General features: G+C 41.6%; 2 protein-coding genes across 7 annotated transcripts; one reads left to right on the forward strand and one right to left on the reverse strand.

Annotated features, from left to right (window-relative positions):
- Positions 1-381: 381 nt before the first annotated feature.
- Positions 382-18,273, forward strand: LOC126983922 (uncharacterized). Of its 6 annotated transcripts, XM_050837140.1 has the most exons (12): positions 400-523; positions 1,629-1,697; positions 2,855-2,952; positions 3,930-4,109; positions 7,134-7,326; positions 7,504-7,684; positions 9,323-9,439; positions 10,132-10,271; positions 11,407-11,590; positions 11,912-12,000; positions 12,481-12,664; positions 17,057-18,273. In XM_050837140.1, the coding sequence occupies exons 3-11, from the start codon at positions 2,939-2,941 to the stop codon at positions 12,643-12,645; spliced, it is 1,263 nt and encodes a 420-aa protein (XP_050693097.1). In that variant the 5' UTR covers positions 400-523; positions 1,629-1,697; positions 2,855-2,938; the 3' UTR covers positions 12,646-12,664; positions 17,057-18,273. The 6 variants fall into 6 exon arrangements, with proteins under 6 accessions (XP_050693098.1, XP_050693102.1, XP_050693097.1 ...); XM_050837141.1 differs by lacking the exon at positions 1,629-1,697 and having other exon boundaries at positions 382-523; XM_050837144.1 differs by lacking the exon at positions 3,930-4,109 and having other exon boundaries at positions 402-523.
- On the reverse strand, positions 13,780-27,118 carry LOC126983921 (WD repeat-containing protein 37-like). Its single transcript, XM_050837139.1, has 10 exons — positions 26,991-27,118; positions 25,731-25,883; positions 25,174-25,244; positions 24,342-24,461; positions 21,873-22,064; positions 20,865-21,037; positions 20,283-20,668; positions 19,832-19,901; positions 18,731-18,907; positions 13,780-17,572 (listed from the first exon to the last, which is right to left on the reverse strand). The coding sequence occupies exons 2-10, from the start codon at positions 25,865-25,867 to the stop codon at positions 17,438-17,440; spliced, it is 1,461 nt and encodes a 486-aa protein (XP_050693096.1). The 5' UTR covers positions 25,868-25,883; positions 26,991-27,118; the 3' UTR covers positions 13,780-17,437.
- Between the last annotated feature and the right edge of the window lie 344 nt (positions 27,119-27,462).

The following is a 27,462-nucleotide window of genomic DNA, read 5'->3' on the forward strand; positions in this document are numbered from 1 at the left end:
TTCATATTTACCGAAAAAAAGACCCCTGCCCTTTTACAGCTCTGGCTAACACTGAGTAATTAGACGATTTATTAAACAAAATTAAATCACCTGTGGAAGAAAGGCTAATACAGAGGTAAATAGGTTAAACAAACATTTCAAATCAAAACTGGCGGGCTGGGAAAGGGAGGCAAAGGGTTGGGTGGGTGGGAGGAGGCGGGTACCAACAAGCGTTACCAAATTGTCGTACTCGGCATACTTTTTTCGTCTGCTTGAGGCCCAAAACTGTCGAGCCTACACTGATAACGATATACATTTACAATTAGAGTTCAAATGGTTAATTATCGATGTTTTTCTACAATTGTTACGGGTCAGAAACAGGAAAATACGATGTTCTGAGTACGATAATCTGGTAACGCTGGTACCAACGCGTCTTTATTACCCAGCTGAAGCAAGACCCACGTGGATGCTGCTTACCTGTCCTGCCTGCCTCCGCCCCCTCTTGCTCACCTGTACCAATTATGACCTCTTACCTGCCCTGCCAGTAAGTATAGAGGGGAATTTCATAACGTTACTGTGATTCCCCTGCGTGTGTGTCATTGTAGTGAAGGTGTGTTAGGTAATAAGTTACGTGGAATCTTGTACCTTTAATTGCCTTCCTTTCTCACCTGTAGCATTATGACCCTGCCCTGCCCAGCCAGTATAGAGGGAAATTTGATAACGTTACTGTGATTTCCCTGCGTGTGTGTCATTGTAGTGAAGGTGTGTTAGGTAATAAGTTACGTGGAATCTTGTACCTTTAATTGCCTTCCTTTCTCACCTGTAGCATTATGACCCCTCACCTGCCTTGCCAGTAAGTATAGAGGGGAATTTGATAACGTTACTGTGATTTACATGCGTGTGTGTCATTGTAGTGAAGGTGTGTTTGATAAGTTACGTGGAATCTTGTACCTTTAATTGCCTTCCTTTCTCACCTGTAGCATTATGACCCCTCACCTGCCTTGCCAGTAAGTATAGAGGGGAATTTGATAACGTTACTGTGATTTACATGCGTGCTTGTCATTGTAGTGAAGGTGTATCAGATAATATGTTACGTGGATGCTTATAACCTTGCCTCACCTGCTCACCTGTACCCATTATGACCCCTTACCTGCCCTGCCAGTCAATATAGAGGGAAATTTCATAACGTTACTGTGATTTAAGGTGTGTTAGGTTATGTTATACGGAATCTCTGTACCTTTATTGCCTTCCTTTCTCACCCTGTAGCATATGACCCCTAGTAAGTATAGAGGGGAATTTCATAACGTTACTGTGATTTACATGCGTGTGTGTCATTGTAGTGAAGGTGTGTTAGATAATAAGTTACGTGGAATCTTGTACCTTTAATTGCCTTCCTTTCTCACCTGTAGCATTATGACCCCTCACCTGCCTTGCCAGTAAGTATAGAGGGGAATTTGATAACGTTACTGTGATTTACTTGCGTGCTTGTCATTGTAGTGAAGGTGTGTCAGATAAGTTAATTACGTGGATGCTTATATCTTGCCTTACCTGCTCACCTGTACCCATTATGACCCCTTACCTGCCCTGCCAGTAAGTATAGGGAGGAATATAACGTTTTTTGTGACTTAATTGATTGTTTGTCATTGTAGTGAAGGTGTCAGCGTGGATGCTTACCTGCCCCCTGCCTCCTTACCTGCCCTGCCATTAATAAGTACAGAGTGAGTTTCATATCGTCAATGTGAATCGCTTGATTGTGATTGTCATAATGGTGTGTCAGATTTTAGTAAGTTCTTAGCTCTCAGGTCATCTTCATGTGTTTCCAGCTGTCTTGTAAGCAAGGTATCCTGTTTTTCATAGTGTTTTCTTTACTTATTTTCCTGTTAATTGCATGTTTGCTATGATAATTTGAGACAGGTAAGAATGGACTGGCTTGAAGATACCTTACACTTAAATAATAACTGTGTTTTACTAAATTATTTTCTTATTAATTGCATGTTTGGTGTTTAAACTTGAGACAGGTAAGAAAAGACTGGCTTGAAGATACCTCGCACTTAAATAATACCTGTGTTTTACTTAATTATTTTCTTATTAATTGCATGCTTGGTGTTTAAACTTGAGACAGGTAAGAAAAGACTAGCTTGAAGATACCTTTCACTTAAATGATAGCTGTGTCCTTGCCTATAATATCAAATCTACATGACAGCAAAGATTATTAGCTCCTGTACTTCCATTTTGGCTTTTTTTTTCATCTAGTACTCATTTAAGTTGCATAAGTTCATGGTATTTGATGTGGCATAGGCTATAGGGTTAGTAATGGACATGACATGGCACTGGTAAGGCCTGTGACACTCAATGGTAGGCTCAAGAAGGTTTTAGTTGCAATTTATATTACCTCAGGAAAGTTACAAAAGTTACTCAATTAGGTATGTACTCTTATTTCACAGTTCCTAAGTACTGGTAAGGCCTATGACACCCTCCCATTATTAGGCCTAAGAGATGTTTTTAGCTGCTAATTAGGTTTGCTCAAGAAATTACAGCAGTTAGTCAATCAAATAATTACTCCTTTTACTGCTTAATAACCCTCAGTTCCTAATTATATACTGATAAGGCCTTTGGTAATGTTAGGCCTAAGACATTTTTAGCTGCTAATTAAGATTGCTGAAGAAATTACAGATGCTAATTTATCAATAATTAATTCCAATTTCAGTTAAGGACCCTTACAGTTGCACATTGTAGGACAATTAATTTGCCGAGTCACAAACTGTGTTTATAAATACCTCTAAGTGAAATAATTGATTGGTATGAGTTCCTCAAGGTGATTGCACCATTACTTCTATATCAAATTATCACTAAATCATTTTGTTTTTCCTTCAAGATGCTGCCTAGACTCACATCTTGGCTCTGACACCTGGGCCGGACCATTGCAGTGAAGACCATCACCTGCTGGGCTTCCCCCTTCATGAATCTGCTCAGGTGAGGCTAGACAAAAAATTATATATACCTTATCTTCAGTTATATCTGTTTAGTACACTACTGGACAAAGGCCTTTCCCAACATCCTTCACCTCTCTTTCTGATCTTAGGTACTTCATCTTTTTTCTATTTCACAGCAAAGGAGGTGGTGCAAGGACCCCCCCCCCCCAAAAAAAAAAAATGAAGACAAAAAAGCCTGCTAATCACTGCTCCTACTTCAGTAAATGTTATAAAATTATCTGTATCTCATCTTCATTCATGGTTCCACAGCAGCTTCCAAGATCAGTGAATCACTTCTTCTCACCCAGGGGGCTTCATGGTGCAGTGGTTAGCACACTTGGCTCACAACCGAGAGAGCCCGGGTTCGATTCTCGGGCTGATTGGAAAAATTTGGGCGGTGTTTCCGATACCCAACGCCACTGTCCACCCAGCGGTGAATGGGTACCAGGTATTAATCGGGGGTTGTGTCCCGTCTCCTGGGATCTGTTCCCTTCTCCTATAATCCCTTCCCCTTCTGTCTCTCTCTGGCATATGACCACAGACGTTGTGGCGACTAAACAAAACTTTCCAACTTTTCCTTCTCACCCTGATCCCTGCACACAGTACTTCTTAACTAATCTTAGCTCTTAGATTGTGTTTTTTCTTGATAATTTATTTGATGATTATGTATTTCAGTAGGACTCTTGCCTAAGGACTGTGGAAAAAAAACTTACTTAATATCTATTTTTTTTATTGCATTTGTCAACTTACCTTTAAAGCTGGTTGTGTATATTTCAGTGACTTTCTCTGTTTGCCTCTCACTTTATCTTTTGTGGTCACTTAATATTTGTGGCGGCTTGGCTGGGTCTGCCGAGTTCCCATGGATTGAGGGTGTACATGCCCACGAGCCATTTTTGTTTCCTCTATTTTATTATCCTTGAGCATCCTCCATATCTTTAAAATATTACTAACAACACTCATATCCCACAAACTTTGCAGGCACTCAAAATCCTACAACTTCCTCTATGGCTTCATGACTCTGATTCCCCACAAGCCTAGAAGAATCTGTCACAACCATCTGAATAGTAAACATGACTTCTCTGTGTGTAAGATGAAAGCATTGGGCGATAAAGTGTCATTCAGTGGCTGGGCGCTCCCTCCAGCCAGACAGCCGTGTAGGTATGTGTGGCCTGCATGCACAGCTTCATTCTTGCACCTCATGTAGAACCAAGGGCTATGTCGAGCTGTGTAGAGTGGTCTTCCAAACAGCTGGGGTCTAGGGACTGTATACATCACACAATGGTTAAAAAAAACAGGTCTGTATATAAATTTGAAATCTCAAGTGCTATATATAAGTTTGAAATAGAATATTGGATATGAGGTACAAGGCCACGCACAGTTATAGGGCATGCTTCCATTATAGATAGATAAATATAAGAAAGGCAAAACCAGTCACTATAACACCTATCAGCTACACAGTTATACTTATTGTTTTTAGTTCTCTCTATTAATCAAAATAATTATCAGTTGCTGCACATATTCATACCAAGTTTCAAGCTGCCTGGAAGACCTGTCAACATAAACATTAGTAGAACCTTTGACTTGGTGCTGATGATCTTAAAAAAAGCCTACATGGTCACAGGAAACCTCAGCTGTAGATGTAGTTTAGATGAGCAAGGACTTATGAATAATGTGCATGCACCACACAACACAGCTTGTTTCCAAGGCACGAGACTCCCTAAAACATTGTCAAATCCATGCAAATATACACTTGAAAATTATATCTAGGTGTGCATGGGGTAAATATATATGCACACAAAACACAAGCCCATATGCTGAACAAGTTTTTCATATATTCTCATTATTCCTCAGTGAATGGTATGGTAAGGTAAAAGTGGAGTAACAATGTGCAGAGGATAACTTGTCCTCTGTAATTGGCACTGATTTGGCCTTCACTGGTAGCCTGGTAACATACAGTCCCAGGTCTTTCTCTGCCTCTGTGGTGGATAGTGGAGTGTTTCCCATGTGGTATTGGTATGCTGGATATCCCCTCCCAAGGTGCATGACTTTACATTTTTCTTCATTGAATTGTAGCAGCCACTTTTTGTTCCATTCCTGTAGCTTGGTGATGTTTTCTAGTAGGAAATCCTCAATAAAGGGGTTAAGTGCATTGGTAGAAAATGGCATCAGAAAAAATATTTATTCCATAGATATACAAAAGAATAATATGATTCACAAACCCTGCACATATACCCTCCTTAGACGAGTGGGATTTGTGGGCCCAAAATGGTGGGCAGCAGAGAAATATGACCAGTTAGAGTCCAGAGTCCAGGTGAGGGTTACAAGTATCTGAGGACAGTTATGCGTGCCTTAACTTATCTGCATCCTCAGGAAAGGCTGTTCTTGGCTTACCTATCTTATCATCTGTAATCTTCCATTAAAAAAAAAGTCCTTTAGGTATCACTCCCTATATTGGGTCACCAGTCATTCATGTGCAGGTATTGATGAAGCATAAAAATTTGAGGTGAGTCTAAGGTCATGTAAATGCAAAATTGGTTCATCTTGAGTGTGATGAAGGACTCCCATCATGCTAATAGTACTCAGCGTGTTGAGGGAAAGCCTGGAGTACTTGCTATTTAATTTCTCATCATTAGGTATTACATAAACTAATGAATCAACTCCTATTTTATGTATTTAGAAAGGCTGCAAATAAGGGAGGTAAGAAAAAGCATCCCTTGAGGTGGTTTCTTATTACAGGATATTGGTTGGTATTGTCAGATCCTTCTGCCCCTCACCTCAACGATTTCCAAAGGCCAAAAAGGAGATCAGTCGGGTTCTAACAAGTGATATTTTAGATTCATGTTATGGAAGAAGAGTCATACTACCACCAGGGGCACAAAACTCCTATAAAAGTTCTGTCAAATATGTGTGCTTTGACGCTGAAATGTTTTAAAATACGGACCATTATCATCACTCACCTTATGCTGAACTCATGCCAACATGAGGCAGGCGGTGGCTGAGTGATTGGGGAGGCGGTGGCTGAGTGGTTAGCGTGACGGCCCCGCGTTCAGGAGCTCCAGGAGGGACGCGGGTTCGAATCCTGGCCGCCGCACAGCTGAGGTTTTTCAGTCACTGCCGAGTGGCCTAAGACTACCCACATGCTGGCCTGAAGACCACCCATTAACCCAGGCTCTAGATAACCTCTCCAAAGAGAGGCTCAAAGATGAGTTCCGGGGGGCAGCATAAGCCAACACAAGGTGGCGCCACTATAAACACTTGCCTGCGCCAGAACGGGCTGGGCCGACCATCAGGCCCCACCAGGAAGAAGCCTTGGGCCGACCATCAGGCCTCACCGGGAAGAAGCCTACAGACGCAATAGGCCGCGACATTAAAAAAAAAAATAAATAAATAAATAAAAAATGAACAACCTTAAAGTCGACCCAGGGCACGATATCCACAGCTGTGCACTTAAACACCTGTACACACACACACACACACACACACACACACACACACACATATGCATGAACACCTGGAATGACATAGAAAATTATATAGTACAAGTCAAAACTGTTCTTAAATTTATAATTTGAACTTGATGAATGGAGTGTTGGGTCAGACCTTGCAAGTGTAGCCGGCTTTTGTATATACTAGATAAATACACACACACACTTGTACACCCACCCACATACATTACTTATCAGAGGCACTAACCCCTTCAATACGGTGACGCCGACGTTGGCGTCACCGTATGGAAAGGGTTAATCCTCTTCTAAACCTCTTAATCCTTTTCTAAACATCTTAAGAGGAATTGGAAGAGGATTAAGAGGTTTAGATGAAGGATTAATCCTCTTCCATTTCCTCTCAACCCTTTCTATACTGTGACGGCGACATATGCGTCACATATGGAAAGGGTTAACCTGTCCGCTGCGATTGGCACATATTTTGCCTTCACTGGTATCCTGGTAACATATACTCCCAGGTCTTTCTCTGCCTCTGTGGTGGATAGTGGAGTGTTGCCCATGTGGTATTGGTGTGCTGAATATCCCCTCCCAAGGTGCAGGACTTTACATTTTTCTTCATTGAATTGTAGCAGCCACTTTTTGTTCCATTCCTGTTGCTTGGTGAGGTCTTCTTGTAGGAAATCTACAGTCAAGGGGTTAAAGACTGGCACCAAAGCTCACCTACAATCACTCCCTTCAGGATGGCAGCCACAAAGGTGATCATCGACACTGACCCCGGGACTGACGATGCACTGGCCCTCTTCATGGCCCTGGAGGCACACCGACGGGGGTGCGTGCAGGTCCTGGCCATTACCACCGTCCACGGCAACACCTCCATAGAGAATGCCAACAACAATGTCTTAAGAATCCTGCGCTTGACAGATTCGCTGGATGTAAGTGAATTATCGACCATTTATCAGCTTTTTGGGGTTATTTTTGTGTATTGGGAATTGTTAGGTCAGTGTGGGTCTCTGTCCTTGGTGTGTTGGTACTATTTTTTCCTTCAAAACTTATATTTCCACTTTTCTGGTATAGTAGACATTCTATTTATCGTGTTTCTGTGTTTACAGATCCCCGTGTATAGTGGTGCAGCGCGTCCCTTGGTGCACCTGTATATCAGAGACGAGGAACCCTTCCATGGCCAGGATGGTTTCGGGGATGCTGACCTGCCCCCTCAGCCCCCGGCCGCCTCACTGCTGCAGCCCCAACATGCTGTCACGGCTCTTCTTGACCTGGCCTCGCGGCACTCAGGTGAAGTGGACCATTAGTGTGACGTATTAGTATCAAGAAACATCCATGAAAAGAAACTGCAGTGGTAGGGATATGAGAAGAAATGAGGACTATACATATATACTGGTGCGGAATAGTCACTTTGTAGCGTGTGATGTGTATACTTGCTGGTGAACATATAGGAAGCAAAGAAAACACAAGAAGTCTGAGTGCTTTCATGTATTACAACTTCAGATGTAGTACATGAAAGCACTCAGGTTTTTTGTGTTTTCTTTGCTTCCTATATCGTCAGCAAATATGTACAGTCGTCCCTCAAATAGTACGGTTTCGGTTTTATATGGATTGTCATGGAAGAATTTTTTTAGGATTTTTAAATTTCCCGCTCGTCGCACCAAGTAGCTATGGCGTGAATGGCAACACTGTTCTACCAAAACACCTGCTGAAAGCACCCCAAAGCGTTCGAGATAGGTGTTCACCTTGCAGAAGAATTCAGATTTCGGAGAAGTTACATTTTGGGATGAGTTACGTTGCGGTAGGGAGAGCATACCACGTGAATGAGAGCAGTGTTCGCTGTATCTATCATAGTGTAAAAGAAATTCTTGCCACAGTAACTGCCAGTGCTCCAAGAGTGCTGCAAGAGTGGAGATAAAGGCCGTCCTTTTGCTAAGCCTCGTCGTTGCTATGGTAACGGCATCTCACTCGCAGCAAAATGGCGTACACTGATCTTCCTGCCAGTGCATTTGAGAGAGGGAGTCGGGATGTCTCAGGCACCCAGACCACCCCTGGTGATGTTTAACATGAATTACTACCTGTCCTGGCTGACGAACTCCTTACAACAGAAGATGAAAAGGAAGCTCCAGTGGTTATGATGGTATAGAGAGGTGAAATGCAATGCAAACACTTATATGTGTTTATTTGGGCCGCCATGTTTGCTGATGATGTCATCACAGCACAAAGGTGCTCCACCTCTCAAAGCCAGGAGCCAGTGGACGTGCTGAGTTGCCAATCGTGCTGCCACGTCATACGTTTGAGAGCACTCGGGACGTTCCGAGAGTCCCGATTCCCTCTCTCAAACGCAGCCCAGGGAGTGTTTCTATGGAGAGCACTAATTTTATACAGATTTTTTAATAGTACGGAGGCCTGGGTCCCTAATCCCCGTACTATTTGAGGGACGACTGTAGTGGTATTGCCTTTTCTTTGGTAGCAGAGGACAGTGCACTGCAGAAAGAAAACTACAACATGCTGCTACATAAAAAAAAAGGAAAAGATAAGAAAGGCATTAACCAAATTCCCAATGCCATGATACTCTATGATGTCTCACAGCCCAGCATCAGACAGAGAGGCTTCCCTAGTAAAAAGTTCTTATCCTAAAGATGTGCAGGATGTTTAGGTACTGTTATAACTTCACCATTTCACTGCTGCATGGTCTAATTTAGTGACGGGAACTGTGTAGAGGTATTGAACTTTCTTTGGTAGCAGGAGACATGGCAGGAAAGAAAAACCCAACATACTGGTACATAAAAGAGGGAATAAGATTAAATTCCCTATGCCTTGACACTATGAAGTCTGATCGTAAGGATGTGTAGCATGTGTTGGCACTGTTATAGCTCTATTACTCAGCTGCATGGTCTAGTTTAGTGATGGTATGTTCTTTTTCAGGTGAGGTTGTGTTGATGGGGCTGGGACCTCTGACGAACCTCGCTCTGGCCATGCGCCTCGACCCTGCCTTCACTTCACACTTGGCAGGACTCTACATCATGGGCGGCAACTCCAGTGGTACGGTATTAACAGTAGAGTACAGATTTCCTTTGCTTTATGATTGGGTTACATTCTCGGAAAAGCAGTCGTTGAGCAAAATGATCTTATCATGAACTTGAGATGTCAGATTGTGAAAAGAAATGATCTTACTTACTTATTTACTTGCTTACTTATTTTCTTACTTACTTACTTGAGCTGTTTTAAGATTGTGCATCGAAATTGTTTTATGATAAATTTGAGGTTTCATTTAGGGATGTGTTCCTGGACTCATATATTCAGTGGGCCGTATTCTTAACCCTTTCAATATGGTGACATAGAAGAGGATTAAGAGGAAATGGAAGAGGATTAACCCTTTCCACACAGTGACGCCGACATCAGCGTCACCATACTGAAAGGGTTAAACATATCGGTGCCCCAGTTTGCCAGCTCGAAAAGCCTCCTAGAAATTGCTGTGGGCTTTTCATGGACAGTTTTGTGATCCTAGTGATAGTTGTACAAGACTTCTGCACCTGTAACGGAAAAATCACCTGTGAAAATCTGGTTAATCTTCTCCATGGCCTTGGGAAATAGTCGCAAAGGAAGCCTGATACGTTTAAAACTATTGCCCAGTGACCTGAAAACCCTACTAACGTAATATTAACGATTTTCAGGACTGCACTGTATATCTAAATCACAGGAGAAGGATGTATAACATTTTAATATTTTCACAGGCGTCGGCAACATCACACCGTTTGCCGAGTTTAATTTCTACTGTGATACGGATGCAGCTTTCATCGTGCTGGAGGAGGCCGGCATACCCATCCGCCTCACGCCCTTTGAGATCTGCTTGAAGGACGGTGCAATCCCTTATGTAAGCCTTAATGCACTCCCATCAATATCATCTAACATCAGAGTTTCCCATAGGCTCATAAGAGGTTAGCTGGTCAATGGTACGCTTCCAACTATGTATTTCTGTCCATTGCCTTGCCCTCTCCTCTGTCCATCCTGCCAAAGCCTCTTCATTATCTTCTTATTAACGTCAGAATTTCACATAGGCTCATGGTCAATGATACACTACCAACTATGTATTTCTGTCTATTCCCTCGCCCTCTCCCATGTCCAGTGCTGCCAACTCCTCTTCAACACACTGCCTCCTTGTCTTCTTTCGCCTGCCTGATGGGTGGCTGTCTTAATGTACCCTGTTCACTGTAACTTTAAAAATCATCCTCTCCCTCATTCCCATTAGGTTTAGACTTTCCAAGAGACCATCAAGTTGCCTCTGGACATAAGTTAGAAATATCTCTTGCCAAAACAAAGCCTGCTAAATTCCACTCCTATAAAACTAAATAAAATTGTATGTACAGAATAGAGGTTGATTTCAGGTGGAGAGTTGTCTTGATATACTGTATTGTGGTGTTAATTCTTCCCTTAGAGCTCCTCCTCCTCTTCTTTTTCTCCTTTATTGGGTTTGTAATGGAGAATATAGTTTGGTTGGGGAGTTACAATGACACTCTTGGACTGCTGACCTAGCTTACTTTTTTTTACTGTAATGGAAGTAGCTCAAGGTCAAAAAACAAAAAAGCCTGCTAAGTTCTACTCCTATAAAAGTAAGTAGAATTGTTGAGTCTAGAAGAGAGGTCAATTTTGAATAGAGATTTGTTTTGTTTGACATTCTGTGTTGTGGTGTTGATTCTTCCCTTAGAGCTCCTCCCTTCTTTTCTTCTATATTAGTCTTATTATGGATAATATAGCATGGTTGGTGGCTTACAATGACACTGTGTTGAACTGTGGATCTGATCTGCTGTGTTGTGATGTTGATTCTTCCCTTAGAGCTCCTCCTTCCTTCTTTTTCTTCTATATTGGTCTTATTATGCATACTATAGCTTGGTTGGGAGCTTACAATGACACCGTGTTGAACTGTGGACCTGATCTGCCGTTTTGTTGTGTTGATGCTTCTCTACGAGGCTTCATTCCTTCCCTCACCAGTGGCCTGACTTCCTCGACAGTCAGTGCGCCAGGAGCTGGGGCGGACCAAAACGGCTGCTGCAGACCTCATGAACAAGATTGAGGTCGGCATCTTGAAGCAGAAGGAGTATGCAAGCTGGGTGACCTGCGACCAGATGGCGATGGCTTGGTTCATTGACGAGGCCAAGAATAAGAGGCTGGAGGGTGAAGGCAGAAAGGAAAACGGTTTGTTGTCTTTTCCTAGCCCAAGTATTTGTCTCGGTGATCAGTATAACATTTTGTGAGCCTTAGAATTGTTTTACCTTTTCATCGTTCAACAAAATTTCTTCACTATGCAGGATTAGGTTAGTGAACGTATGCATAATGCTGTTTGATTTTGATTTTTTGCTGTCATGAACGCAGGCAAAATCCATCCTTTTCTCAGCCCAAATATTTGTCTCATTGATCTGTATAACATTTTGCAGGCCTAAGAATTGTTACCTTTTCATCGTTCAACAAATTCCTCCTCTGATCAAGTTAATGCTAATGTTTGATGTACTCTCACAGGTCTTGAGGCTGCTGGCGGTTTTCTTGAGGAGCGAGGGAAGCCACTGGTCACCCTCACAAAGTCTTGCTACGCTACTGTGAACACCAAGGTAAGTACTGCGTCGAGTGGGTTTCGTTTCTGCCATTTTGACATAGGAAAGGAGAAACGTGCTGCCTGTAGCACTGGTAGGCTCTTTTGAGGGGCTCTTAGCAGGTGAATTTTATTTATAGTGTCTGCCGTGATATATGACTTGCCTGGCCCATGCTGCCCCCTGTTGCTCCACTTGAGCTAAGTTGCTGAAGTTAGGGTTGATCGAAGATCTGGGCAGTATGTGGGTAATCTTCCACCACTCTGTGATGGGTTGAAAAATCAGCGTATTTCAGTGGGACTCGAACCTATGTCCACGGGCTCACCATGCCCACGTGCTGACCACTTGGCCACTGCCACATAACTAAATCATGAACTGGAAACTGGCTGTCCCTTTTGCACCAAATGCCTCATATCCTCTACAAACCATTTTTCTCATTTGGTGGTATCATTCTTCCCTCCAGTTATGACCTCCTATTCACCTTTTCCTCCCCACCCCCAGAGCGAGTTGACGGATGGCCGGATGATGCTGGCTCCAGAGAGGGGGCAGATGGTAGTGGATCATGAGGACAGACTCGGCCTCAAACATAACGTGGTCCTGTTGGAGGGGGTGGACACTTCCGTCTATATGAAGTACCTAAAAATGGCCTTTGGAGCCGACGTCTGAAGCTAAGAAGTATTGGGAGGTGAGAGTCATATTATATCAAACTCCTTCCCCATTAGATTATATGAAAAGACACACACACACACAGAGAAGGGGAAATGAGAAGGGTGTGGGGAGGGAGGGGCAGAAGGGAGTCAGGTCATGTCCTTACCGTTGCCCTGACTTGACTCTCCCTTCTGCCCCTCCCTCCCCGCACCCTTCTCCTTTCTTGTTTTCATCCTCTTATCTCTCCCTGTTTCCTCCACTCCTTTTTCCTTGTTCTTCCTTCTTACATCCTCTATCTATTTTTTTCTCACTCTCCCTCTCCTCCTCCCTTTCCTCTTCCCTGTATTTACCTAGTTGTGATATAAAGGAAGTGAGCTACGCTCATATGAGAATGGCACGGAGAAGCTGTGTGGCAGCCTAGGAGTCACGCTGACCCATAAAACCCTACGCAAACTTCAAAATTACGGCAGAAAAAGGCATTTTTTAAATGAAAAATGTGTGCATTATACGCCGCAAAATACGGTATATATTTAATCACATAGTGAGACTTGTCCATTAAGTCTCCCATTTCTTGGTATAGCTTTTAGTATGGTTCTAAATATATGAACAATGCCTTTACAGTGTATTCCAAATTACATTCCTAACATTATTTTGCCTATCGGTATATTTATATTTACGTCCAATACATTTGTCTGGTTTACTTCACTCAAGAAATAACTAACAAGAACACTGTTCACACACTGGATAATGCATGTCTCAGGTATTCATATCTTAAATGATTTTCTTGCTGTAGATTTACTTAACACTGTTTTGCCTATCAGTATATTTATGTCCAGTTAGTCCCACTACATTTTCCTAGTTCACTTAAACCAAGAAATAACTAATAAGAACACTATTGACATGCTGGTTGGTACAAGTCTCGGTTATTCATATCTCAAGTGATTTTCTTGCTATACATTTACTTCACATTATTTTGCCTATCACTGTATTTATATCCAGTTAGTTACATTTGTAGTGACATTCGTCTAGTTCACTTTACCCAAGAAATAACAAAAACTAACAAGAACACTATTTGCATGATGGTCGGGGAAAATCTTGAGTATTCATATCTATATTATTTTCTGTGATAAGGAAAATTAAAACAACTGACCATTCAAAGTAAATATTTATGAAATTTTATCCTTAGTAGATACTGAACACAAATACCAATACAATGCTTAATACTCTGCCATAAATCTTCAAAACTTAAGGGTTGATCTTTGGCAATAATCTAGGAATCTCTATACTCCATCGTAACTTTTCTCATACAAACAGGTTTATGCAATACATCATCAGCATTACTTACAAATCCGATGGACAGCAGTAAATCAGGTTACAATGATGCAAAACGGTGCAGTAGTAGTAAGTTGCCTGAGCCTTCTAGTGTTACAACGCAGTGTGAGGGCCGGGGGAGGGCAGGTCAGGACACACTGCTGCCTGTCACACCACCACACACTCAGATTTGGTGCCAGGAAATTACACTAGTTATGTTAAGGTAAAACCATGTACAGTCATACCTCGGTTTACAAGCTTAATTCATTCCGGAATTTTGCTCACAAGCCAAAAACTCATAAACCAAAACTGTAAGTAAGTGTAGTGCTGAAAACACAAAGATCGCACACTAGAGCACAAACGTAAGCAGACATGAGCGCGCGGGTGCTACCTCTGCAAGTGTACAATGCAGACTGAGCTTCCATTCCCATTCTTTTCCACTATGAGCACCCTTGTCCTGCAGCAAAAAGGGAACCTACACTCGCGTCTTTGACTTGTGCAAACAGGATGCTCATACACCAAGTCACTCGTAAACCAAGGCATTTTTAGTGATTTCTTTTTCCTTGTTAATCAAAACACTCGTAAAGCAAGCGACTAAACCGTGGTATTCCTGGACATACACTCCTGGCACCACACAGACACACCGTGAGCTACTTTGGCAAGGAATATAATAACTGTAAATGACTAGAAAAAAATTATTCCCAGTGAACATTGATACAGTGCGGTACAAAAACACTGTAAGATGACTACAGGTGAGGGGGATTAATTCATTAGGCTGCTGTACAGGTATTTACAACAGTAGACACGCCTACAATGAGGTATAGGAATGCTGATTATAATGTTACAAGCAATAATAGATTCAGCTAATGGAACATAGTAGTCTATATGTGTATGTATATATATGTATGTGAGTTTGTGTGTGTGTGTGTGTGTGTACGTATAAACACACACAATAATGTCTCTTCAGGTGATAATAGCCTTTTTATTATTACACTCTTTCATTGATAATTTTTTACACGTGCTAAATTATATACTCTGGTGTCTATCCTCACTGCATTATTATTACACAGAATGCTACGTACGGATTGGCTACAGTCTAGTGTCACCGCAAGGAACCTGTGACGGCAGGCTAGGCAAGGCAGGCCAAGGCATTACTAACACTGACTCGTTCCAGGCGGTCTCATGTAAACTGTGGGATCAAAACAATCATACAATATAGGATAACTGAATGTGAAATTAACTATGATACAGAATTAAAACGTTATATTTCACGATGAACCCGCTGAATATAAACAAAATCAAGTAATTATCCCAAAACTGTGATGCTATAAATACTGTAAAACCCCAGTCTTATAACAAAGTACAGAAAGACAAATTTTATCACCCCTTCTGAACCTGTGCACTGTGAGACAGACCCTCCATATACCAAGGGCCTTAGAAACTGACCCACACTCCTACACACCCAAAATATATCCACCTCTACAGGGTATCGTAAGTAGAAAAAAGTAAACGATTATTACGGGATGGATTTGTGTCACTTAAACTGGACGTGTTGCAGCTGAGGCGTTTTCGTACAAGTGTTGGGGGTGTCGGGGAAGGAGGGGTGTTCTGCTTGTGTTGGGCATGCCACGGGATAGGCTGTGACACGGGGCTGCTGGTGATGGAATGTTGAAGACGGGAATTTAAAAGTAGTCAGGGTTTGGGGACGTAATTACTGGTATAAGCGAGTGACCTAAAAATGTCAGATGCTGTAAAATATTTCTTGGGTTTGTTCAGGTTTGCAGCAAGTAAGATTTTGAGGATAGGAACAGTCAGTCAGAGTGTGGGGACATATTTTTGCTATAAGTGAGTGACCTTAAAATACCAGTTGCTGTAAAATATCTATCTCCTTTTATGAGTTTGTTCAGGTCTGCAGCAACTAATAAGATTTTGAAAATAGGAACATTTGACCCTTTCATTGCTAAGCGCTCGCAACGAGACTATCCACCCTGGCACGCTTGGGCACCCCAGTGGGGGAAGGGGATCTCTTTTAACCGCTGTATCTGAAAAACTATTAATCACAGCTACAAAACATAAACACCATTGGAAAGAGGAGGCCAAGATCTATAAGATTCGGTTATGTAAGCCTCTCCTGCTAAAATACAGGCACGTTCAGGGGGTGTTTTTTGCTGTGAGTGTGACTGGCGCTTGCAGCGAGCTTTTAGCACCACCGGCAAGTGACGCTAGTGCTCGATCTTTTAACCTATGTATTTCAAAAACTATTCATCACAGCTAAAAAACAAAAACACCATTGGAAAGAGGAGGCCAAGATCTATAAGATTTGGTAATGTAAGCCTCTCCTTCAAACATACAGGCACATTCAGGGAGTGTTGCCTGTGAAGACGTACGTTTATGTGTGCGCGACGGTCAGCCATAAGGCAACTACTGAGTAGATCTCTTGATGATGGGGTGCTGGCAGGGCAGTATTGCCAACTTCAAAATTTACAACTATTTGGTCAAAATATCAGTCATGTGATAGGTGAAGCTATGCAAAAATGTCGCTATATTGGTCAACAACATCCACCAGTTGCTCGTTCGTTGATTTTCCGCGCTCTTCTGCGCTAGGCTGATGTGATTTTCCACAAAATTTTGTGGAAAACCCACTTAATTGGCAATGCTGTGGGGTGAAAAATAGTGTTGGAACACACTCATACGCAGGAAATTTGAGTGCACAGCGAGCGTTTAGCACCACCGGCAAGTTATGCTAGTGCTCGCTGTGAGCGTTTAGCAATGAAAGGGTTAAATAGTCAGTGTGAGAACATGATGACTGTAATTTGTGAGTAACTTTAAAATGTCAATTGTGGTAAACAAACTCCTTTTATCAGTTTGTTCAGGTATTCAGTAACTAAGAAGATTTTGAGAATAGGAACATCTAAACAGTCAGGGTGTGGGGACGTATTTACTGTTTGAACTGAATGATGCTAAGACACCACTAGCAGCATAACATCTTCAGGATTTAAGTTTGGGTATGCACCAACTACGTAAACTTTCTCTATGGGAGTTTCTAAGAGTTTGGGTACCACCTATAGAGTTGTTTATTGGGAGGGTAGTTTTTATATATATATTTTTTTTCTTACAGCCGTGGACTAGGGGAAGAAGTGCCAATGGATGATGCAAGGAGGAATACTGCAGTGTGTCCCTTGGCAACAGACTCGGAAGACGACACAGGCAGCTGGGAAACAAGATTGCGAAACTAGTGTATTTGGGGAACATCTCAGTGAGCACATGGACGTACCAGAGACATTACTACCATTGCTGTTGAACCCAAAGGAAACAATGAATAATCTGAGGACAGTAAAAGATGTGATAAATGTAAGAGAAATGCCACACTACCACAGGACGAGGCAGGATGGCCCACACTCCCTCACTCTGCCCACTAGAGGAGTAAGGTGCTGCAGCGTCAGAGGTCCAAGGGTGAGAAGGATGGGCGCTATCGGAGGACTGAGGGACGGTGAGGCACTCAGTCCTTCCCTTCCTTGTCGGAGTGCACGGACCAGCCATACACAACGCGGTCGAACCCGGCAGTGAAGAGGTTGCAGCGGGCACCCAGCGAGTCCTCCCCCCAGGCCACACTGCACACCATCCGTCGGTGACACTGGTGGAGGGACGTTTGGATTACTGGTATGGTGGAAATAGTTATTTTTTTTGCCAGTACGAGACATGGGGTATATGCACCAGTATCTCTGATCAAGCACCAGAACAGGCGGTCCACTTTATCTGCAGGTTTGGCAAAAAACAGACAATTTTTGCAGTCAGTCTGTTTCTCTGTGATCACGCCTCGTCTTTGTGGGCAGGGCTTGGCCTTGTAAACACATCACCTCAAGCTGGGTTACCAATTAATTTATTCTAACTATATTTTCACCAAACGACGAGCATAGCACAGTTAGTAAAGGCACTTATTCCCAGAACCAATGAACTGCAGATAACAAGTTTAGTTTTTTTACCTTTCTTGGGTTAGTGAAATGTAAACCTTCCGGTACTTTTATCTCTGAAAATGTGAGCTTCCTTGTATACTTATTTCTATGAGGATTTATAATAAAGTGATGTATTTATAGACATGCTAATGGAAATATTTATGTAATCATTGTGTTGGAATACTATCTTTAGCTTAATATATAGTACTGGGAGGTGTGTGATGAGGGGGTATGTATGTATGTAAGGGTTGCTGAAGTGATTGTGTAAGGGTACATGGGTGGAGTATACTGTAGTGGTATCTGTTATGGGTTACTACTGAACACCAGAGCCAGTGAATTCAGGTATAGAAAGTAAATCAATAAATACCTTTCTAACTAACAACTATTTTGATGCCACCTCTTCAATGCTATGTAAAGGTGTATGTAATGATGTCAAAAGTCTGCTATGTCTTCCCTCTGCACTGTTTTCTCACTCTCCAGCTGCTCTGTAATTTCATTTATTCTTAATCTGTCCATGGGTAGGCAGAGGGGTCATTGGATAAGTATTTTGAGCATATGTACATAGCAGACCCTTCAAGAGGGCAGCTTCCACTTGCTGGGTTGCAGGTGGTAGATGCTGATACACCCACTAATGAAAGCCCAGCATCTCAACCAGGTCAGTGAGGCTGTGGAAAGGCAGCTGGTGTCTGCAACATCAGTGCAACGCTGCTAAAAGTTAAGGGTGATGCCATGATCTGAAGGCTGCATGTGATCTTGAGTGCCATATGACAATCTGGCACCGTTTCTCACCAGGGTAAGTGTGATATTATTTACAAAGTGGTCTGTCATCAAGGCCTCACCTGTCTGTTACTGCGGGGGAGGCGGGCGAGTCTGCTGCCGGCCAGGTCGTAAAGCCTAACGTGCCGGTTGTCATGTGGGATGGCGATCACGTTGGTGGGGGACACGGCCAGTCTGTTGACGGGGGAATCCAAACGGATGGTGGCGAGTGGCGACCGCATGTTCTTCACGTCCCAAACCTGGTGAAAACGAACCCACCTTTACTGACCTTTGTGCCCTGGGATTTCCATGTTACAGAGCCTTGACGAGGTGTTTTTGCTAATCCATTCATAGTTTCATACCATTCTAATCAGTATTCTTATCAGGGAAGAGAGGAAACTATTACTGGAAAATGAAAATTGAGTAGTCAGAATGATAAAAAGTTTAGCATATTTCGTTTTGTGACAACTTTTCTACCCTGCCTCAATTTGCCTACATAAGCTTTTCCTGATAAGGGTACTATACACTAAATTGGTCAAGAATCTCCGCCCCATCCCTCACATCCCCTCCACGGTAACATTACTCCTAACTCCAACCTCCTCTCATCCAACCAATCAGTTCCCTTAGCAAAGAAGAAAGGGCAGGGCTTCTAAGATATTAGTCACTGTACACTATATTGGTCCAGAATCTCCACCCCCTCCCTCACATCTCCACAGTACCATTGACTCCTAACTCCAACCTCCTTTCATTGAACCAATCAACTCCTTTGGCTATGGAAAAGGTGGCAAAGTTTTCCTGGGTCAGTCTAATGTATGCCGACTTTTTAGAAGCACTCAATAACATCTAAAGACAGTGGCACAAAGGCTCAGGATAAAGTCTCTCTCTCTCTCTCTCTCTCTCTCTCTGACTATGGTTGGTATTATAAGACACTTTCACTTCTCGCAGCAATTTCTAAAGGTCAAAGAGGGGGTCAGTCGGGTTCTAATGAGTGCTTCTTCAGGTTCGTGGTACAGAAGAAGGGTCAAACTACCACCAGGATCATAAAACTACTACTGGAAATGCCCGCAACTCCTATGAAAGCCTTGTCAAATATGTGTTCTTGGGCGATGAAATATCTTATAATATGACCATATAATTGTAAGGGTGCACAGGACTAACTAACAGACCCTCAGCGTTTAACTCACCTTTACGCTGCGGTCGTCTGAGCCGGACACGACCTTGTCCTCGCGCGTGAAGCTCACCGACGTCACACTCCTGCAGGGGAAGGTAAACTTAGGTGACTCTGATGCCTTGGTGCTTGGAGGAATTCATGCCATAACAATAGTAATAATAATAAAAGTTGAGCTCAGAAGACAACTCGGTGCTGCTTTTGTTATGTTGAATATGGAAATGATGAAACTTGACCTCGTATACATAACTAAATCATGAACTGGAAACTGCATCTACCAAGTTACATTCTTCAACAATACAGTGTTTCTATAGGATATTACTTTTATAACACTGAATGGAGATGAAGAAATACAACCACCCAACTGAACCTACACTAAATGGGGCTGATGAAACACAACCACCCAACCAAACCTACACTAAATGGAGCTAAGGAAACACACCCACCCAACCAAACCCCAAACCTACTCTGTATGTCCCTGGAACACTGAGACGGAGTGGATTGGCTCCCGGAAGTCCCACAGCCTGAATGTCGTGTCCTTGCTGGAGGTGACCACGAGGCGCTGAGTGGGATGTGAGCAGCAGTGGGTCAGCTCCTGGTCATGCCCTATCAGCTGGGAGAGGAGTTCCCCAGTGTGGGCGTCGTAGAGGTTGGCAGTGCGGTCCCATGCTGCGGTGATGCACTGGTCCCCGCCCGGCAGCCAGTCAGCGGCGATCACCACGCTTGTGTGTCCTGTCAGCTCCCGTAGTGGTGTCCGCAGAGTGGCTGGTCCACCTGCACCATCGCCGCGCCCACCATCATCCTCATCCTCTCGGTCACTCCCGTCAACTTCATCCTCGGAGGAATGGACACGCTGGGGATGGGAAAGAATTCTTGATTTTTTATCCATGAGAATTCTTTTACAGCAAAGGAAGCAGTGCAAGGGCAAAAAACATGAAGACAAAAATGCCCACTAATCACTGCTCCAGTAAAAAGAAGTATAGAGGAGTTGCCAAAAGAAGAGGTCAATTTCAGGAGGAGGGAGAAAGAGGGACTTGAGATAGTTTTACCAATTGGTCTGGGGTGATGACGGCTTGCCAGATGTGAGCCGTGTGATCCCCGCTCGCTGTGAGGATAAGGTCTTGTGTTGGGTGGAACTTTACGGAGTTGACGGAGCCGCTGTGGGCTGTGTACTGCAGCAGGTTCTTCCCTCCGTCAATGCCCCACACGCACGCTGTCTGGTCTGTTGGTGAAGGTGGAGGAGTATTGGTACAGCTTGAAGAATCCACACAGCATCCATTATATTACACCACCAGGAACTGGCATGAAGATGGAGTACTGTATCTCTTATCCACGACACACACACACAAAGGATTCAAAGGATTGACAACAACTATCAAGTCTATCATATGAGACTAGATTGGAGGAACTGGGCTTACCAACACTCGAAGAAAGAAGAGAAAGAGGAGACCTGACAGCGTTGTACAGTAATACGAGTGGAATGGACGTGTTGGATAGAAATTACTTAATTGAGATGGAAGGGAGGAGGCAACTAAGAGGACATGGCACAAAACTGAGAAAGGGGACTTGTTTAAAAGACATAGTTTTCCATACAGGAGTGTGGATGCATGGAATGGACTAAACAAAGACACTGTTGAAGAGGGCAGTGTCTATAAAATGAAGGAAAAGTTGGACAAATATAGATTGGGAGGCAGGACTATCCCAGCTTGAGCTCAGGCCCTGTATACTACAAATAGGTACATACACACACCTAAAGAAGGAAACAAAACAAAAAAATAAAAGCTCCATAAGCTCTGTTCCTGTAAAAAATATTGCATTGAGTGGTCATAAGTGAGGGTCATTTAATTTTATTCCCTTGAACCAGACATCCACAACCACCCACATACACACCCACACCCATACACAAAAAAAGCTCCCATAAGTGTTGCTCCTGTGAAAAGAAAATAATATTGAGAGAGTACAGTATAAAGTATAAAGAATATAAGGAGTACCGAGAGGGTCAATTTTCTCTTTCTTTCCCTTGAACCCAGACCCATCCCCCCTTCACACTGTCTCACCTGCAGAGGCCGTAGCAATGACCGGAGTGCCGCCCTTGGACACGGCCACGTCCCACACGCCGTCCCTGTGGCCCGCGTACTCGCGCACCATCCGGCAGGACACGGAGTCATTCTTGAAGCTGGACACAATCTTGGACGTCTGGACTCTCAGCTTGTTGGCGGCCTTGACCTTCTGTGAACTCGGTGTGCCAGCTGTGGGAAGGAGGACACAGTTAGTAAATTAAAGGAATTGGCTGCCCATGTTTTGATGTAGAAGTTAGTGATGTAAAGGGTGTTATTGCCATTTTATAAAAACTATTTTGATGTATGAGCTTGGTGTTGAAGTTGATGTTGTTGGTAGTGGTGGTGATGATGGTGGAAGAGTTTTTAGTAGTGTAAAGGGTACAATAACTGCCATTTCACAAGCACTATTTTTGCCGTAAGACCACCAGTGCTGTTCAGTATGTAGATTTGTACCTGCCTAGCTTACACACAGCACTGGTGGTATGCAGAATGTAGCTTTGTACATTAACTTTCCTAGCTTACACACAGCACTAGTGGTATTCCGAATGTAGCTTCATACTATTCTAGCTAACACACACAGTAAATGGGGTTCAGAATGTGTCTTTATACCTTCCTCTTTATCTATCAATCCTTTTTATTTTATTTATAGAAGTAAAAAGACTAGCTTTATTTTATGTAGTAGCTCTTGGTCTGGTTCTACTTATGTAAAAAAATATATAATGGGAGCATATGTTTCTGGCTTACACACAATCAGCTGAATCTGGCACCAACATCAGAGGTTACGGACCAACTTACTCACCCTTGCATCACTAAATATTAAAAACTTCTGCCTGGCACTACAAAATGTTCCCCTGCACCAATATGTATTCTTAACCTGGTAGCAGCAATGGGCCAAATTTGTGGCTTCACCGTGTAGCAGCGACGGGTCAAATTTGTGCCATGATATAAACCCCCCAAAACAGATGATGCATAAACTGATCACAAATGCTTTGATATGTATTATGAAATGGTTTGTGTGAGGGGTGATTTTTACTCATTTTTCTCGCTTAGAGGGACCATTAAGAAACATGATCCCCGCTGCTACCGGGTTAAGGACAACACATTACAGTATGATGATTAAAATAAAGAAGATGATGACAGTTTTAGATAAGTATTTCTTTTGCAATAGCTGAAGGAGGTAGGACATGCTCACAGACTCAAATCGTAATCTTCATAAACAAACTGCCTAAGTATTTTTTCATACCTTTCGGGAAAAAGTAAAAAAAAAACAAAAAAAAAATATTATCTTCATTTTCATATTATAGGGAGAAAAATTAAGGAATATTAGAACACTCAAGCCCTAGAATGACCAAGGCTTTCTACTTTTTGGAAAATAGTAAAAAAAAATGCCTCCTTTTCTTGATTTCAATATTATGAGCATAACAGTTAAGAGGGCAAGTCAGAGCATTACCATATTTTAGGTCATCATATTCTACATCTCAGGTCATCAGAAATTAGAGGTTAGGTCATTGTACTTAGCATCTCAGGTCCTCATAAATACACAGGGGGGAATGCTGGGGAATTTATAAGGAGCCAAGGGGAGGCCTAGTCAATGCTACGTCCCATTGGAGTTGCACGGCGACAGTCCCATGTGCGTGATGCGGTCAGTGGCCCAGGGGAGGAAGCCACAGTCGTGAAGCATGTCCAGCTGCAGGGACGGGGAGCTGCCTGCCTTCCATGCCACAGAGATAGGAGGTGAGGGTGCGAGAGAGAGTGGAAGGTAAAGGTAAAGGTGTGTGGTAGGAAATGGGGGGTCAGAGTGTGGAGGTCAGAAACTAGTGAATAACAGAAGTAAATAAATCCGTAAGAGACAACATGAATAGAGTGAATAATAATAAATGTCCTTTTTACTTAATTCATAGGAGGAAGAAGAAATGATGAGCTTTGGTTTATGGACTAGCTCCTGGTCTGTCTCTTCATACATAAAAAATAATAATAATAATAATAATAAATCAGACTTCTCCTAACCTAAAATATACATATAACTAAATAAAACTTGACTAAATAAAATAAAATAAATAAATAAACTAAATAAAATAAAATAAATAAATAAACTAAACTATAATAAATAAATGAACACTAATAATAATAATAATAATAATAATAATGAACAGCGATTAGCGGGCTTTTTTTTTTTTTTTTTTTTTTTACACCTTTTCTGTTGCCCCTGAGCTGTTTCTTTAGCTGTAAAAACGAAAGAAAGAAAGAAAAAAAAAAGAATATATAGAAATCAATTGAAAATAAAAACAAACAACAGATGACATCTCTTCGTACACAAAAACATTCTATAACTGAAAATAATAAAAAAATTACTCTTCTTACCTTCAAAACTATAACTACAAATAATAATAAACAATAATAACAATAATAGATAATAAAAAAAGGCTAATCAAAACAAACAATGGATGACGTAATAGACAAACTCACACTTGGTCTTCATCAAGCCCTTGGTGGAGATGCCATCGGCCTCCTCGGTCACCGTCCCGCGCTCGCCAATCACTGACTCCCTCTCCAGCCGCTCCGTCAAGCTGTCCACCTTTTCTTGCACTGGTCAAGGGAACGAAAGCATTAGTAAATTGACCAAAAAAAATTACGTCATATACTTCTTTCTTTCAATTATTTCTTGCATATTTAGAGTTATTATCCACCTGTTCTTGTGCTGGTCAAAGGGGCGAAGGCATTAGTTAACCGAAGAAAAATTACGTAATATATTTATTTTTTAATCTTTTCTGGTATATCAAAAGCTATTGTCGATTCATCAGAGCTAAATTATATCAAGTGCTTCTTTTATTAATTTTTCTGGTGAATTAAAAGCTATTGTTCACCTTCTCTTCCATTAGTTAAAGAGATGATGGGATTAGTCGATTAACCAGAGCAAAATTACATCTCATACTTCTTCTTTTTCAATAATTTTTGGTGTATTAAAAATTATTGTCAATTCACCAAGGCAATATTACATTATATTCTTCTTCTTTTCAATTATTTCTGTTTTAAAAGTTATTGTCTACCTTCTCTTGCACCGGTCAAAGGGATGACAGCATTAGTATATTAACCAAAGCAAAATTACGTCATATATTTCTCCTTTTTTTCAATCATTTCTGGTGAATTAAAAGTTGACTATTGTCTGTTGTAATTTTTTAAGTCTAAACTATTCATTCTAATTCAATTTCCACAGTAGTATATATCATCATTTAGTGTAAGTTCTAAGGCCCGTATTCTTCAACATTTGGGAATCTACAACCTTTTAAGCAACACTCACATGCCAAGTTGTCTGTGTAGAGCGCCTCAAACTCCTTCTCTATCTGCAGGAACAGGTCATGAAGTCGTGCCCTGTGGAGAGTAAAAGATGTCAGGAATATAATGTGGCTATACGAGTAAGTTACAAAGGATAGGGTTACGAAAGGAAGACACACACACACACAAAAAAAAGACTAAACAGATAAAAGAACAAGAACAGAAAATAAAGGTATGGTAGAGGAAGAAAAATTTAAAGGAAAGAAGAAATAGGAAAAAAGAGTAAGATGAAGAAAAAGAAAGAGGACAGAGCAAAAGAAAAAGCAGATGACGATGAAGATGAAAAGAAGAAAAAGAGGTCAAAGGAGGAAAAGAAAAGTAGAATATGATAACAAAGAAGAAGAAGAAAAAGGTTAAGGGAGCAAAACAACAAGAAGAAGACAATGAAGAAAAGAAGAGGATGAAGAAGATAGTCAAAGGAGCAAAAGAACAAGTGAAAGAAAATGACAGATTATGATGATGAAGAAGAAAAAAGAAGAAGACAAAGACAGAAAAAGAAAATGAATATGACGACCCCCAGACCTGGATTGCGGTGGGAGGATATCATTGTCCTGGTCGCGGTAATACTGTAGTTCTGCGTCGGTGTGGCTGCGGACGCGAGGCACACCGCCGGACCTTTTCTTCCCTCCAGCCTTGCTCCCCACGCCATCCTGAGGCATCACGGAGCGTCACTCACTGCGGAAATAGCGAGCAGCATTAGTGCCCCCCTAACACTACACACACTATATATATTCCCTTGCCATGTTTTATTACTCTCTACAGGGTGTAACTTCATGACTTGTTCCTGCAGATAGAGAAGGAGTTTGAGGTGCTCTACACAGGCAACTTGGCATGTGAGTGACCCTTAGGAGGTTGAAGGTTGGTCAAAACACTTCATAGATAATTGAATAAGAAAAGAAATGAAGAAAAAAGGAGGAAATATTAAAGAAAATGAGAAAAAAGGAGAAATATAATAGGAAGAGGAGAAAAAAGGAAGAAATATAATAGAATAGAGAGAAAAGGAAGAAATATAATAGAATAGAGAGAAAAAGGAAGAAATATAATAGAATAGAGAGAAAAAGGAAGAAATGTAATAGAAAAAGAGAATAAAGGGAGAAATAAAAAAGAAAAAATGAAGAAACAGGAGAAAAAGGAATAAAAGATAAAGATAATTGTAAGATGATGGAATAAGGAGAAAGAGAAAAGAAAAAGCAAATGGAGAAAAAGGAGAAAAAGAAAAGGAAGACACAAATGAGAAGAGAAGTGGAGGAAGACGACAGCATGTATATAATTGCAAGAAGATAAAGAAATATATATATTGTATGTAGCTAAACAGTTGTATTCAAGTTGTAAAAAAAAAATACATGTAAGGAAAGATTTAAGGTGAGAAAATTCAACTACCCACTTAAGAGCAACACATCAATCAACCATTCAGTCAACCAGCTAATCGTGTGCTAAAAACAATGACACTTAAATAATTATATGACAGCTTCAAAATAGTAAGGTAATTCCAATGGACGGGAAATTACAACCTTGACTCAGTCCCGGAAATAAGCCAATAGGTAAGAACAATCAAGCAAGAACAATCACATAAGCACAACCAGACAAGAACAATTAAATAAGAACACCCAACCCATTCACACCAGATAACATAAAACCACTTAACAACCCAAATTCCTACCTTTTCCCCTCCTAAACCCCTTAATTAAACCCCGTAAAAAACACCCACAGCCTCATTTAAAACCCCCACAGCCCACAGCACCCACGGTAACCCACAGAGCGCCACAGCAAGGCAAAAATCACCTTAAAATAATAAAATGGTTGAAGGTGAGACTCTCTTGTTTACACTCAACACCTGATTACCACTAGGACGGAAGACGCCGGCCAATCAGGGCGAGGCAGAGCGGGTTCTCGATTCTGATTGGCTGTTGCTGAGGATTCATGCATGTGTTATTTTATTATTTTATGTATTATATGTATTGTATTTAGTTATTTTTTTCTTTTTATTGAACTATTTTGTATTTGTTTATGGGTGTGTGAGTTTTCTTTCATTTTCTTCGTCTCTGCTTTTCTTGTAAGTCGCTTATCTTCACTGTGTATCTATTATTTTATTATTTTATTTAATTTCGTATTGTACTCGATAAATGTACTTGATAAATACACTTGACCTGGTAAATACACCTGATAAATACACTTGGCAAATACACTTGACCTGTACCAGAGGTCAAGTGTATTTGTCGAGTGTATTTAATTAATACACTCGACAAATACACTT

Source organism: Eriocheir sinensis, chromosome 55, assembly GCF_024679095.1.
Source record: "Eriocheir sinensis breed Jianghai 21 chromosome 55, ASM2467909v1, whole genome shotgun sequence".
In the NCBI taxonomy this organism is placed as follows: domain Eukaryota; kingdom Metazoa; phylum Arthropoda; class Malacostraca; order Decapoda; family Varunidae; genus Eriocheir; species Eriocheir sinensis.

Coding starts and splice junctions, on each gene's coding strand:
- LOC126983922 (XM_050837141.1), top strand. Junction 4,110..7,133: donor CCAGCCAGACAGCCGTGTAG/GTATGTGTGGCC, acceptor CACTCCCTTCAG/GATGGCAGCCACAAAGGTGA. Junction 11,591..11,911: donor TGAAGGCAGAAAGGAAAACG/GTTTGTTGTCTT, acceptor GTACTCTCACAG/GTCTTGAGGCTGCTGGCGGT.
- LOC126983921 (XM_050837139.1), bottom strand. CDS start 25,867: ATGCCTCAGGATGGCGTGGGGAGCAAGGCTGGAGGGAAGAAAAGGTCC. Junction 25,245..25,730: donor ATCCTCCCACCGCAATCCAG/GTCTGGGGGTCG, acceptor TACTCTCCACAG/GGCACGACTTCATGACCTGT. Junction 19,902..20,282: donor GTGTTCCAGGGACATACAGA/GTAGGTTTGGGG, acceptor CTTCCCCTGCAG/GAGTGTGACGTCGGTGAGCT.